Source organism: Myiozetetes cayanensis, unplaced genomic scaffold (assembly GCF_022539395.1).
Source record: "Myiozetetes cayanensis isolate MyiCay16 unplaced genomic scaffold, myiCay2020 scf14, whole genome shotgun sequence".
Lineage (NCBI taxonomy): Eukaryota > Metazoa > Chordata > Aves > Passeriformes > Tyrannidae > Myiozetetes > Myiozetetes cayanensis.
Window position 1 is genome coordinate 5,473,518 of NW_026087048.1, and position 15,674 is coordinate 5,489,191.

A 15,674-nucleotide genomic window follows, 5' to 3' on the forward strand; every position below is an offset into this window, starting at 1 on the left:
TCTAGTCCCCCCCCCCTCTGAGAAGGATGTCAATCAGCTGCTCAGCACCTTGTCCCAACCACTGTCTCACAGGATGGAGGTTGCCCACTTCTCTGGGCCCCTGTGGTACTGTTTAATCTTCCTCACAGGCCAATTAATTTTCTTAATATCTAATCAGAACTTTCCTCCTTGCCACTTGCATTTTGGCCTCTCAGTCCATCACTCTGCATCTCTGAGTCTGTACCCTCCTGTGAGGTAGTGAAGAAAACAAGGAGGTCTCTGTTTAGCTGTCCCCTGAAGCCTGAAACCCTCTCACCATCTCCTCCTACGTCAGGTGCCTGAGCTCCCTCAATCTTCTTGGTGGCCTTCACTGGACTCATTCCAGTAAATCAGTGGCTTTCCTGTATTTGGGAATCTGCAACTAGACATAGTTCCAGGCCCAATGCAGAGACCTACCTGTTCTAGATACCCTTCTCAGGTGGTCTGGACTGTGTTCTATCAGATCAACATGCCAAGAGACTGCGCTCATGGTGAGATAATGTGTAATTCGTATGCTGGGGCTTGAATTCAGGTTTCCTGAAGCTGTGGGACCTGAAAGTCCTCCTCCTCCTTTTTCCCAAGAAAGGGATGGTAGCAGGAGAATGCCACAGTGCATCCTCCCAGCCCAGCATCCTCCCTCCCACATTTGAGTGCAGTGAAGGGTGTGAGATCAGGGCACACACAGTGAATATTCTTATGTCGCTCAAACACTTCTTGAGCCAAAGGTAGTGTCTTCATCCTGCATAAACCTCAGGAGATTTTCCTTCCACAGATTTGTCCTGTGGATTTTATTAACCCCTACTGACCTTGAGCAGCCACAGCTGTGTGTGGGAGCAACTTAATGCCAAGGGGAGAGAGGAAGCATCTCCCTTTTACTGACTTTACCTCCTGCTAATTTCACTTGATGCCCCTGGTCTTGTTCTCCTCATCCCTCACAGCTGTTTATGCATCAGTCATGGCACCTTAGTTCATTCTCCCAGGGTGAAGGTTCCCAGTCTATGTAGTTATTCTTCATGCAGCAGCCAGGCTGGACCTTGGCTCATCCTTGCTCACCTTCTTTGCGGTTTAGGTTTGGAGGTTTTTTTTGGTATACTGTACTCTGTTAGAGATGGATTATTCCTAAGTGGCATTAGCCAACACAGAGCTCACTGCTGCCTGTCTAAAATGACTATTGTGGTTTCCTCAATGGATCATGTTACATTTGTTTTATGCAATTTCATCTGCTATTTCACTGCCTGGAGAAGACAAGGTCTTCAGTCAGCCCTCTGGGACCACCTTTCCTTATATTTCTTAGGATGACATCCAAATGTCTTAGGAGGTCCATCTCCTTTGCCTTTGCCAAGATCAAGTATCTTCTCTGGTATCATAAATTCAGCCATTTATATGCCTAATAATGTGATCACCTGCCACCATAGTGCACAGGTGATGCACACACTGTGTGTGTGCACACCCCAATACCTGTATAGGTGATGGACACTGTCTGTGTCCCTGCGCACCCTCGTGCCAGTGCCTATCCAAAGTCACCCTCCAAATCACAGTGTTAGCTGGGGAAAAGGAATCAGGAGTGTCCTGCTCCAAGTGATCCATCACCTGCCCCCTGATTGCTGTTGTGTCCACTGCCTCTCCTTCCCCAGGAGAATCAGCTCAAATCCTGTTCTCTTTTCCAGTCTCTTCTCCCTGCTCCTGCAGCAATCACTGCTGTGCAGCTGCGGGCAGGCAGTGATCCACAGTGAATCTGCTCCATCCATTATTCCAGGGCTGGAAGGATGTGATGCCACCAATGATGTGCTTGCGGCGCGTGATGCAGCAGCTTGACAGGCAAGAGGAAGGCAGAACAAGAATAAATCAAATTTTACTACTCATTAGGTTTTCATTTGGTATTAAATCACTGCTGGTAATAGTTTGTGACATGTATTCCACCTTTTATAGCCCTGCTTTGTGCTGTCTTTTCCATGGAGACTATAAATACCATCACAGACCTTCTTCTGAGCATCCCGAGATAAAGAACAGGCTGCCAAGGCATGAGACCCCAGTGTGAGGACATGACTGCTGAGTGGTGCCACCAGCCAAGGGTGGGAGCCTCATGCCTGCAAGAAATCAGAGGAGGTTACAGCTGATCCCGAGAGATCATAGAATCATGTGTTATAAGTAAAATGAAAATGAGTTCAAATATAGTAATAAAAATTTATCGAAGATTTATATAAAATGCAAATAAGCAAAACAGCATGCTGGGTGGCCGGGGAGACCCCTGCTCCACTCACGGTCCACAAGCGCAGTAGGCAAAAACAGTAATTTTTATGCCCTTATCAATTCCCCTCCCATTGTTACTTGTTGTCCCCCTATTGGATCCAAGCTTGCAGGTCTGGTTCTGGTTGGCTTTTTTGCAGGCTCGTCTCAGTTGCCAGGTGCTTTCCCCTCCATTGTTCCAATCAGTCCTTAGACCTTGAGGCCTAGTGTGCAGGCATCTCTAGATGTCCATCTTGGATACCCTGTATCGTTTTAGTTCCTGACCCTTTGGTCCTTGTCCTTCCTTCCGTTACTTTATGCGTGTTGTGAGACAATAAGCTTTTTAGAAGAATAAGATACAAAACTATTTACTTAACAAGGCACCAATAGTTTGTCTTTCTAGCTCAAGAATTGCAAGCTACATGCTTATCAGCTTACAATGCTGATAGATTTATGAACCATTCTACAACTTATAGTCTCCTAACCGTAACAGAACAGTGATTATAATAACACATATATATATAAGAATATAACACGCACTACAATTTAATGAGTAAACTTCTATTACTAATTTGATGAGTAAATTAAACCACTATTACTCATTACACATGGAATATCCTGAGCTGGAAGGGATGTGCAGGGATAATCCAGTCCAACTCCTGGCCCTGCACAGGACACCCCAACAATCCCACCCTGTCCCTGGAAGCATTGTCCAAATGCTCCTTGATCTCTGGCAGCCTTGGGGCCGTGACCACTGCCCTGGAGAGACTGTTCAGTGCCCATCCACCCTCTGGGGGAAGAGCCTTTTCCTGAGATTCAACCTAAACCTCCCCAGACACAGCTCCAGCCATTCCCTCGGGTCCTGTCAATGATCACCAGAGAGAAGGGACATTTAAAATGTGAGAAATTCCCCTAAAGGTGGAGGTTATTATTAAAAAAAAAAAAAAAAAAAAAAAAGGTAGACTTCTTCCCCAAAAGATGAAGTGGAACTCGCAGCCATGGGGAGAGAGAGAGGCCGGGCAGCCAGCTCAGAGAGGCCGGGCCGTGGCCGTTGCGTCACGTCCCCGACACCCCGACTGACAGCGGCATGTGCAGGGTCGCTATAAATGCCAGCGGTGACTGACGGGGCGGGCAGCCGCGGGCAGGGGCAGCCGCCGTCCGGCCGCCGCCATGGGCTCGACCCGCCGGGCCCTCTACGGGCGGGGATCGGGCCACGCCGACGGCGCCGAGGAGGCCGAGAGCGCGGCCTGGGCCTCGCGGCCGGACCGGCGGAGTTACCTGCTGGGCATCCGGCCCCAGAACAGGTGAGACCGGCCGGCCCGGGGGAACAGGTTGCTCGGGGGATGTCCCCGGTCTGGCCGCTGCCATGGGTGCGAGTGACACCGGGGACGGCGCCTGGGGGAGACGCGCTGAGGCCGGGCGGGGGCCGGAGGCGCGGGGGAGATGGGCCGGGCTGCCCGAAAGGGCAGCAGGGCAGGCGGGACACCTCCTAGGCCAAAAGGCAACGCCCGGCCCCAAGCCGAGCTGGAAGTGGTGTGGCCAGCTGGGCCTCATCATCTCACCATCCCATCTGGGGGCTCTCCCCACGGACCATTCCCGAGGGGGAAAAGCCAAGTGATGGCTTAGGCTCTCCAGAGGAGCTAGTGGGCCCCGGGCCAGTCCCTCTTTCCCCCTGGAAAGAGCTGCAGGTGTCGCGGTTGTTGCCGGGGCAGGGGCTGTTGGTGTCGCGCATCATGTGTAGCTGGGTGGGTGTGTGGAGTCATGGAATCATAGAATAGACTTGTGCAATATCTTGGGCTTGAAGGGTCATCAAGTCCAGCTCTTGGCCCTTTACAGGACAACCCCAACAATCTCACCCTGTGCCTAGGAGCATTGCCCAAATGCTCCTTGATCTCTGTCAGCCTTGGGGCCATGAATACTGCCCTGGCGAGCCTGTTCAGTGCCCAACCACCCTCTGGGGTGAAGAAGGGTTCTTCACTCTCTGGGCGAAGAACTTTTTCCTAATATCCAACTTAAACCTCCGCAGACACGGACAGCTCCAGCTGTTCCCTCAGGTCCTATCTCTGGTCATCAGACAGAAAGCCGCAAACCCTGATGAGGTCTTGGTCGATGGCTTCCCTGTGAAATCTTGACAAACATGAGCATCTGTTTCTCCAGTTAAATTCAGGGAACAGCAGTGACCTTCCTGCCTTCATTGAAGTGAAGCTGCTCAACACCAGACACAGAGCGAGGGGCCACATGGGTGCCTTATCTTACTACCAAAAAGGCATTTCTACAATGTAGATAGGGGCCAACAGCAATAAGAACAGCATTCCTGGGTCAGGAATGGCCTCAGGCAGAGGGTCTGGAGTAGAAATAAGGTTTTGTTCGCTGGGGAGAAGGTATGATAAACATGCTGTCAGTTGAGCCTGACTGAGGGTAGCACACAAAGAAAATACAGGGCAATGTGCCAGTGGAGTCGAAGGTGTCAGTGATTGTGTGAGGTGTTCAAAAAAAAGCCTCAAAATTGCTTTGAATTCACTGGGAATGTTCTTCAGTCTCCAAACAAGTGTGCCTTTTCCTTGCTGATGGTTTATAAATAATCCATTTCCAACGTGTCAGGCATTAATGCCTCAAAGAGTCAGACATTCTTAAAAATAAACACAGGACCAAAAAAGGTCATAAAGACATAAAAAAGGGCTGCTTGGAAGTTAGGTGTTAAAACTGGGTAACACCAAAGTGAAGCTGCCTAAATTCAGGTCCTTTGTGCTGGCATCACTGGGGTGCAAGCTAATTGCAGTCTGGCTGTACACAGTGGCATCTTCAGCACCAACAAATGCCAATACAGGGTCCACAACCTGCAGCGTCAGGAAAATCTCTGACTGAGAGTGACTCCATTCTGTGGATTACAGGCAGAGAGAGGATTTAATAAAAAAGATGTCAAGGTGTTTGGACTGCCTATAGCTTGTCTTTTATTCCCCTTGACTGTGCTCAAATTTCAGCTTTAGTAAGCTTAAGCGTAAAGGAGGGTTCATCCATCCTGCAAGCAATACCTCCAGTGTTCCCCAAACCCCTTGAAGTTTTCCTTAGGGCTGCTAAGGAAGGCGTGGAGTGCTGTAAGTCTCCTGGCCAATGCACCTGATGTCTTCTGGCTGGGTTGACTCTGTGGCTGGTGTATGGTAAATCCAGCCCATTTCTGCAATACTCTGAGCCGCGAACTCCTTGAACTTGTCAGACTGGTACTGCCATGGCTGCACCCCAATTCCCATCCATGGGAGCCTAATCCTGGCAAAGGCACTCTGTGCTGCCACACTCAAATCTGCAGCACATTAAATTTCCACAAGTTGTCCAATCCTTTTTCCAACCTGCTTATGTTCGTGGTTGTCAAAGCGTGTGGCAATGCAATTTTGTTTTGCCTGTTTAGTCCACTGTCTGCCCCTTCTGTTGTAAGAAGTGGTGAATAAATATTCACCAAATAGCAAAAGTAACCTTTTCCTGTCATGGCAACTTCCAGTTTCCCTGATGAGTTAGGGTGGAGTCATATAAAACTCTTCTTCCCTGTGGAGCCCTACACCTGCTGAAGGCTTGAGCCAGAATGTGTGGAAACTGTGTTGTTGTTGTCCAAGATGTAGGGTAAGGGGTTGAATTAAGTGGGTCTTTTTGTCCTGTAATTAAATAATGGATCATAACAATTATGGAAAGCGATTGGAATGGTGCAGCAAGGAGACTTTCAGAAATGAGTTTAATTAAATCCAGGAACATCTGGAGAGCCTGGGAGAACTTGAAAAGCAAGATGAGCAACATGCTGAACAGCAGATAACATTGAGCAGTTCTCTTTGACAGAACAGATTTGGGGTTGGAGCTAACAAAGGCATGGGACAAGTGATGCAGACACAGAATTGCGGGTGGAGGCTGCTGTGGTGGTTAGAAAACAAAAATGGATATTCTGATCTAAAGAAATGTGGGTTTCTTTCAGGCTTCTCTGTTGCTGTCTTTATATGTATTTATAGAGAGTGTGTTTAATCAAAATACTTGCCTGCTCTTTTCACCCATTCTTAAAGCAGTAGAAAGTGTAGTGACATGGTACAGGTACGTGCAGGCATCTTTAGGAAAAGAAACTGAAGTTGGGAATCCCTGTGTCTGGGGTGACTCATGGACACATTCTTCAGTCAGCTCTGGGGTCTCAGCATAGGAGGGACTTCCAACAAGGACGGACTCTTTGGAGCAAGTCCAGAAGAGGCCATAGAATGATTAGAGGGATGGAGCCCCTCTGCTCTAAGGAAAGGCTGAGAAAATTTGGTTTGTTCAGCCTAGAGGAGAGAAGCTTCAGGGTAACCTAATTGTGGCCTTCCAGTACCTGAAGGGAGCCTGCAGGAAAGATGGAGAGAGACTTGGTGACAAGGTCTTGGTGACAGGCCAATGGGGAATGGCTTCCACTGTCAAAGGGCAGGGTTAGATGGGATATTAGGATGAAATTCTTGGCTGTGAGGGTGGTGAGGCTCTGGCGCAAGTTGCTCATAGAAGCTGTGGCTGTCCCGTCCCTGGAAGTGTTGAAGGCCAAGCTGGATGGGGCTTGGAGCAACCTGGTCTAGTGGAGTGTGTCCCTGCCCACAGCAGGGCTTAGAATAAGATGAGCTTTAAGTTCCTTTCCAACCCAAACATTTCTGGGATTGTATGTAGAGGGCAGTTTGAATGATCTTACTTGGTCTCCCTAATCCTATTGGAGGAAAGGGATGTTGTGTAAATCGAAGGATATGAATTTGAAAACCAGAACATGCTTTTTCTGGTTTTTAACTTGTAGAATATGCCAGAGGTAGTGTTACAGGGGCCAAAAAAATAGAAGTGTTGAAAATTACTGTAATGATCCCTTTATTAGATAGAGTGTTCAGGGTGTTTACACTGTGTACTCTCAGGAACTGGCATTTAGGAATGATTTTTCCTGTGAACAGACAGCTCAGTGTCAAGAGATCACTGGCTTTCCTTTACTGGTCTTTTAACATACGTGATATTGGACAATATGAGGAGCAGCTTGGTGATTTGCCTTCTGCCCTGGCTACTGAGAGGACATTTTATTTTGGGGTAGCTGTTTTGTTTGAGGTTTTTTTTTAACCCTCTTATGTCTCAAAGCACTTTAATTATTTCCCAAAATCAGAGGAGGAGCTGTCAGTCCTTTCCATGGTCTGCCTTAGGTGCATTCATAGGCCACAGCTCCAAGACATCTCTTTAGGTGTCCTTTTTGTAAGAACTAGTGAGTCTGGAGAGTGTCTTGTGCAGAGAGATGCAATTTGGTATAAAATCTTCCCCTGAGTCCCAGGTGAACTTCTCTGCTGGCAGCAGTGTGCACCTCTGGTCTCGTGCAGGTGTCTGCTCCTCGATCTTATTAGAGCATTACCTCCTTGCTTATATATCTTTCTGCTGTCATAGCTGCATCATACACAGATATTTATAGAGCTTAGTGACATTGCCTCTGATCTTTTCTTGGACATGTCTCTGTTTGGGGTGGCAGTTGAGCTCAGGAGACAGCCTTGCCACCTGGCTTTTCTGGCTGGAAACCATTCCCAATCTTGTCCCTATTTCTTTGCACATAATATCAAATGAAGGAGAAAGATCTGTTGCTATAATAAAGTGTGCTGGACACTCAGGAGCACTTGTTTCCTGAAAAGCATGTTTAGTTCAGAGGAGTTCCCTCTGCAGCAGCTGGGCACCTGCATCATCCTATGTGACCTTGCTTTGGCAAGGAGTGGTATAACTCCAGGGTAAAGTGCCAGCTGAGGCACCTGAGAGCATTCAGTCAGTTTGATTTGTGGGATGGAAGTGTCCCAAACTCTAAAAGGAGGGACAGCCAGTACCCACTGGAAAGGCAAAAGTAAAGGTGTCAGTGATTCGGCTTCAGACCCTGTGATCTGTAGGACAGGGGCATCTGTTTCCCATTGGTGTAATTACTTGCATAGTGATGTCTGGTTTGAGTGGTGCTCCTTGGCAGTGAATAACAGCACTGAATAACAATCCCAAACAATCCCAAAGGGGGATTTTTCAACCCCCTTTCTAAAGTCTCCTGTCCATATATCCCCTAGAAAGCCAAGCAGAGCTGAGTGTGTAGGTGATAACCAAGGCTGAAGGAACTGGAGCTGGACAAGCAGTGCCCTTCAGGGTCACTGTTAAAATACAGAGTATATCACATGAGAGAACTTTGCTCTTCTCTGGAAACCTCATAAATGGAGATGTTTCCCTGGGCCAAAGATCCCATCTCATTGAGTGTAGGGAGGGGTGTGGTCTTCTCCAAACAAGGCACCTCCTGTGCCACAGCAGATGCAGTTCCCAGCAGGTGAAATTAAAACCTTCTCTACCCTCACTCTGTTTCAACTAGGGGAGGAGAGTCTCGGGTGAATGAGGTTGTTATCTCACAGTGACTCAGACTTCACAGCATCACCTGGTCCAAAGAAGAGGAAGGAGGAAGAGCTGTTACAAGCAATTTTATTTTCACTTTTCTTCTTTTCTATGCACAGTGAGCTGCCAGGAGGATGTCACCTTTCTTGGGCGTCTCACTGTCTAATATTTACTTTGCTTTCTTTTGCCATTTCTCATTCCTCTGTGTCTTTCTAAGTTTAATTTGGGCCACAGAAACAGCAATAATTCAGAGTTAAAATACACAGATCTGAGCCATCAAAGCATTACAGAGGCTGATACAGGAATGTGTAACTTAATTTATTGTTTTCCACCTTCTCTGTTAATGAAATCTAGCTCTCAATTGTTACGCCCAAGTCTGTGTTCATCTCAGCATAAAGTAAATTACCTGCAGAAAAAAATACCATATTTCTGCAGCTTCGACATCGATTCGGTCCGTGACCTTGACAAGCAAAGACTCAATACATCCATTTTCCAATCTGTGAAATAACAATGTGTCTTGCACAACAACACAGCCCTCACAGCTGCTTTATCAGGGACTGCTGATAGCTGCTGCTATGGTATATGAACACCAGCACACTCCTTCTGTGTGTGCATGGAGTGCTTGATAAGGAGCAGGACACATGGCAGGAAAGCAGCCTAAGCATAACCGTGTGTACATGAAAGCCTCATTATTGGCTTTTAAATGTTGAAAACGGTTTGCTGCTGACAGCTGAGGCAGTATTTGGAGTGGCTTGTATTTGTCTCAAGTAGTATTAACTTTGGAGGCAGACAAGTTCCTAGGAAACCTTATACTTGGAAATCTGCATGAGCAAAACATGCCAAATAATGTCATGGGTCAGAGAGTCAGCAAGGGGATTGCCAGGGCTGTCCCTCTGTCTGCCTCCCGGGATGGACAGGCTACCCTGCTCTCCATTGGCTTCCTGAGGAGCTTTAGTGAAATGTTTCTTCCCTCAAAACATAACTCAGAGGTCTCTGCTTTGCTGTCATGGACTGCTTTTGCTTTTCCTTCCTGCACTGGACAGCTTGTGTGGCTCAATCTTTGTGCTGTGGAGAAGCACAGAAAAATATTGATGACTGCTGCAGTTCAAGCAGCTCGAGTCCAGGTGCTTGTCTGTATGAGGAGGGAGCCACTGTTAAGCCTATTTCAGGGTCACCTGAGCTCTTGTTGACTTTTATGTGAGGAGTGAGCTGGAAGGAGAAAGATTTCTTTATCTCAGGGAGAAAAAGTACTGAAAGAGGGCAATTTCATGGAGTAATTGCATGAGAGGGTTAGAAAAGGTGTCAGGTTGAAAGTCTATGTTTTTCAAGGAGTTAACTTCTCAGTGTCAGTGGGGTGATGTACCAGCCTAGGCCATCAACTTGAGTGGTTAAAAATGAGTGGTGTTGAGAGTCCTGCCTCCTGCCCTTGCAAAACGGAAATTTGGCACGTGCATAAAAATGGGGAAGGCTGTCTTCACTTCCAAAGAAAATTATGGGCAATTGAAGGGCTAAAACATTTAAGACTATGATAGATGGCCAAAACAATTTGAAAGCATCTGATAAACAGAATTAAAAGAAGAACTGAGACTGGTAGACGGTACGTGGTAGAGGGGTATAAATCTATGTCCAGCTGTTAATAAACATTTTAATGTTTATTTTCAGAACTGTACTTTCAGAAGTATTTTCAGAACTAGCTTATAAAAAGCTGAGCTTCATTTCATAGATGTGAGATGCCTGAGTTGGCCTCTTCCCACTGATGCTGGACATACCTAGAGCAGACCTCTTTGAACTCCACTTCTCCAGTAGAAGGAAACCTTATACTTGAGACTGATTCACGGCTTTAGTTGTGTTCCTCAGGATAACATAAGCATTTGTATTCATCCAGTAACTGTAATGGCCTCGAGCTTGCTCAAAGGAGACACATCCACTGCTGATGCTGCATTTCCTTAGCAGAGCCCTGTGCTGTTTGTGCTAATAAGTCCCTGGGGAGCCCGGGGCACAGACAGCCCAGTTTCAGCGAGGATCAGACCAGACACATTGGGTTTTCCAGGTGGGTAGATTGAGTTCAGAGTCTGGTGTAGTTGTGCTGTTGCAGCTCTACACGGATATGCTGGAACGTAATTGAAGTGAAGCACCAGCTACCTGCAGGCAGGGCTGTGCTGGCTGCAGCATCCACAGTTTGATCTTCCTCTCTCGGGGTTTAAAACTCTAGTCTGAAAAGCAAATTTAGCATATTGAGGTTAAATTTCGGTTAATACATCGTGGCCTTTTTCTTCTGATAATATCAAAGCTCCTCAAGAGACCCTCAGTCCAGCCTTCAGCATTGTTTCAGGATGTGAAGTGAATAAAGCCCACGTTGTCTTAACACTGGGGATTAAAAAAAATCACTGTCAATGCTCAGTATTTGATCACATGCATAAGCACAAGGGGTTTATGGCACAGACACTCTTTCTTCTGACTCGTATTTTCTTTACATCTAAGCCATGTCCCCATTTGTCTTATGCAAGAAACGATGATTAAAACCACGCTTCTGCCTACACTAGTGTTTTCCAGCAAGGATTTAGGGATCTTGCCTCAAGGGATGCCCAGGTCCTTAGTATTCCTGAAGGGCAAGAGGATGTTTTTCCCTTGCAGTGGTAAGCAAAATGGTTTTGGGTTCATTTACAGTTGAGAAGTTGGTGGTTGAGACAGTTTAGGTCCGTGAGTTGTGTTTCCAGGCAGACAGAGCTGCCTGGGGGCAGCCCAGAGCACAGGGATGAATCTGTCCAGGGGATCACCTGGGGTGGTTGTGCTTGGGAGGAGCGTAGGGAGGAGGAAGCTGGATCCCTGGGAGGTCAGGACAGGGTGAGAGCAGCAAAAGGTGCATTTTGAGCTCTTGGAGCTCTGAGAGAGTCTATGAGTGATGAGGACAAGGTGAGGTGGTGATCAGTAAAGCAGCTAATGCAAAAGTGTGCCTGGCAGTGCCAGGAGCTCACAGGGATGTCACAGGTGGTGGAGCTCAGCTGGACAGACGAACTTCTTCTGCCTGGCTTCTCCCGTGGGCCAGCACAGCACACAAAACATGGATCGTGTGAGATGATAGTGATGATCAGCCTGTTATGGTTAATGTTTGATTTTCCCAGCTGGATAATGCCCGACCTCTGGCATCCTCTGGCTTCATAAACAGCAGTTGGCACTGGGAAGAGATCTGGATTGTGTGGCTGGGGGTGGAGAGGGTGAAGCCACTGCCAAAAGGCCAAGTGCCACCCATGTTTGTTGGGTTAAAGCTGCTCCTGAGAGGCTGTCTAAAACTTCTGCTGTCTTTGCTCTCCTGAAGGAGATGAGTCAGTGAGCCCTTCAGATTTTTTTTTCCCCAGTGTAAATGTGCAATGATTTGTGTAAAGTGTCAGGCCTCCAAGCTGAACTACTATTTTTCTTCTACTCACGTAGAGGTTCTGCTTCCACAGGTGGAACATACAGTTGGCAGAAACACTTTTCAGAGTCTCTGTCGTCATTTTTAGGGCAAGACTTGGAGTCCTGCTGAATTCCACATGACTGGGACTCGCACGTTTGTGTAGGAGACCTGAAGAGGTGCACCTTCAGGTGGTTCTTCCTGCTGTCTTCTGTAGCACCTTCACAGAGCCTTGAAGTTAGGTGGTTCACTGGTCTTCAGAGCAGAAGCTGAGGAGGTTTGATCTGTCTGCATGGACACACGTGGGAGTCTGGTTATCCTACATCCCAGAGGGGATATCTGCGCTGCAGTAATTTCTGAGGCTATGTGGTGAGGTCGTTGCACTGGCACAACTATGCATCTCAGCGCAATTAAATCCCTGAGCTTACTTGCTGTAAGCTGTAGTCAGTCCCTGGTTAGTTTCAGACTTTTGATTGCCGAGTGGGTGAGCTCAGGACCTGAGGAACTGCTTCTGACTGCTGTGGGTCAATGCGCAGAGGTTGTCACACTGCCACAATCCGGCAGCGTGGCCTTTTGGCTAGGACATGAGTCCTTGAAGACACTCCCTCGAGAGAGCTGGTGACCACTGGTAAGTAGCTCATCCGGGTGTCCTTGGTGCAGGACTCGAGTGTTTGATTTTGTTCCCTGAATCGGTTGATGTTACAACATGCTCCTGCAAAAACAGCAAAACCTGTAGATTCTTGTAAAATCTCCTTCTGTTATTTTATTTTAATGTTTTGCCAGACCTTAGTGATTTGGTTGGCAGGCTGGAAGGCCGTGTGTAGTGACCAGGGAGCTTTCAGCTTCTCCCAGGAGCTGTCCTTGGAAGCACAGAGGGCACCCAGCTCAGGCCACCTGCTTGCCAGCGGAGAAGGGAGGTCCCAGTCCAGCCTACCGCCTGCCGTTTAATTGGACACCTCCGGGGGGCGAGTTGCCTGCTTTGAGCACAACGCTGGTGCATGGAAGGCTCAAGGTGCTGCTTCTCAGAAACCTACTGTATAAATGTCCTGACACTGGTTCTCTGCGGTTAACGACCATTTCATTTTTACAGCCTTTGATTTCAATTGACAATGTGGCTTGCTCATCCTGGCAGGCAGCCTAAGGCAGCTGTACCTTCTTTAAATAGGAACTCTGACCTCTGCAAAACAACTCATTATTAATATGTCTCTTTAACGGTTTGTTTATTTCAGCTCCTTTCCATGCTTCTCTCTCTAATGGTTTTTATGCTGTTTTTTGCTTAGCTTATCAAGCAGCAGATTCTGTCCCTCCAGTTTAGGAAGGTAAAACTGCGTTGCATTAAACTGTTCTGACCAAACACTTTTCTGAATCTGCCTGGACATGATTAACTTGTAGTGCTTTGGTACTAATTAATTAATCAGTAGAGAGACCTGAAGTGATCTAACAGCCTCATTCTGCATGGTTGGATCCTAATACTTTCTTGAACTGCAGACAGAAAAGTGAATGTTCATTTGTAATTTCTGTGTTAAGATGCAAGAAATATTCCTCTTTTTTAGCCAAAGGTTGGGTGTTCAGCTACTTCTTGATATTAAAGTGAGACTTCCATACAGACATTAAAAATTGGATGTACCTGCCCTGAGACTTTCAGGAAAGAGATTTTCTTCCCCCATTCCCTGTCATTGTTGTGAGTATCCTCATTCATTTGGACTCTGCGCCAAAATGCACTTGTACAGCTGTACTTTGCCTTTGGCAAAAGAACACATTTGGAAATGCATGTGCATTGCTGGTTTGCTGCAAAGGCAGGTAGAGGAATGACTGTGGAGGGAAAGGCCTCTCCTGAACACTCCTGTAGCTGTGGAATTGCTAATCAAAAAGTCAGAAAATCATGATGAAGAGGAATACACTTCTCAAATCTCCTTCTCCAGCAGGCTTTTGTATGGAAATCCCTCTTTAATGTGAAAAGGCTACTGAATTGCCAATTCCTAGTCTTCAGGGCTTTTTCTACCCCACGGATGCAGCTCCAGGAAGGCCTGGAGGAAAAGTGGCTGGTACTTTCTGTTGAATTCCTTGAATACTCTGAATTACTGGTTTAGAAAGCAATATGAATTGGACAAGCCTCCTTGCAGCTGGAGTGAGTCATCTGAGAGCCCCACAGTGCCCAGCCTTCAAAACCTCTGTGACCAACACAATGTTTTCTTTGAAAGACTCAGTAGACCTTCCAGGCTTCCTGCCAAGTGCCATTGGGCAACTCTCTGATTCATCTGCCAAGCCTGTGGAGCCCCCAGCTCCTGACCATGCTGCTTTCCTAAACCATTCAGTAGCCTTTGCAATATTTCACTTGGTTGTGGGATTTGCAGTGAGTGGACCAGACTTATTCCTGGTGCTACCTGCTGGTGCTGGTGGCGTGGTGCTAGGATTAAACTGGGTCCCGAGTGTCACTGTGTGTGTGTGCATCACTTGATTTTTAAGATGCTGACCCAGTTGCTCTCCTGCTGGGGTATGAAATGTTCGTTGATGCTTGGGAAGTTCCTTTATGTGGATCTGAAAGGCATTTACAGGTATGGGGCTGGGGATCTGTGTTTTGAAGGGAGCATCAAAACCCTACCAGTAACTGCCTTGGTACTGGATTGTGTGCCTTGCTCTGTGGAAATGGGCATTTTTCCTCCTGGGGTTGGACTTCGGAAAGGTTTCTCTGGTTGAAACAGCTTCTGACTCCCACAGCCCTTTCCTGGCCCCACAATTGTGTGAATTGCTTACGAGGACCAATGTCCTGAGGACCATTGGTGTCCACAGAAAAGAGTCTGAGCTGTGAAATCTGTTTTTTTACCCCATCTTACACATCAGACAGTGCTTATAACCCTCGTTCAGTAGATGAGACCAGTTTGCAACAGCCTGAGCTTCCTCTGTCCCGACCCTTACCCAGCACAAGGTGCCTGGGAGCTGGGTGAGACTCCAGTGGTTTGTTACTCAGGGATTCATCTCCCTGTGCCTCTTACAAACCCATTCTAGCAGGAAGCCAGAGTGAAAATCATGACACTGCAGCCTCCAGGTAAGTTTTCAGGGTGGATGAAACAGGCAGTTGCTGTGCCTGGAGCTCTCCTGACACCTTCACCCATGTCTGCTCAGTCCTTGTTGGTGCACCTGCCCTTGCTGGTTCACGCTAAATGTCGGGTTTTCTGTTTTTTTCCTCAACACGTTTGCTTCCTTAGCAGGTAGAGCATGAGCAGCAGCAGCACCAGTATCCTGCCTGCAAGCCAAGAGCTGCTTGTGAGGCCGGGGTCCTCCTTGTGGAGCCCTCACCACATGCTCTGAGCCCTTCTGCTTGTGGTGGAGCTGTGTCAGGAGTGGTCTGGGGGTTTGTTCCACCCCTTGCATGTCTCTAGAAGCTGATCACTTGTTTAAGGAATGTCTTTCACTGCTAAAAATTATATAAATAGAACTGCCAGCTACAGTTCTCTTGCAATATCTGCTGTTTCTGCCAAGATCCTTTCGCTTGAGACCATGGGATCCCCTCTCCTACTGTAAACATGTAGTGTTTAAATTGCAGAGGGAAAAATTAAATAAGAAGGTCTTAGTTTCCAGGAGTCTCAGAGCATTATCTGAATGAAGACCCAAGTTGGAATTTAACAATTTCTCTTTATTTAAGAAAGCCCAGATCTTCTGGGGCCTCCCTTGG

The 15,674-nt window shown here is 47.3% G+C and overlaps 1 protein-coding gene across 1 annotated transcript in view; it reads left to right on the forward strand.

Annotated features, from left to right (window-relative positions):
- The first annotated feature begins 3,384 nt into the window (after positions 1–3,384).
- Positions 3,385–15,674, forward strand: part of ALPK3 (alpha kinase 3) — a 33,701-nt gene continuing 21,411 nt past the window's right edge. The window contains exons 1-2 of the mRNA XM_050309445.1: positions 3,385–3,548; positions 13,282–13,320. Coding sequence (XP_050165402.1) covers positions 3,415–3,548; positions 13,282–13,320 — 173 coding nt within the window. The 5' untranslated portion in view covers positions 3,385–3,414. The remainder of the gene's footprint in view (positions 3,549–13,281; positions 13,321–15,674) is intronic.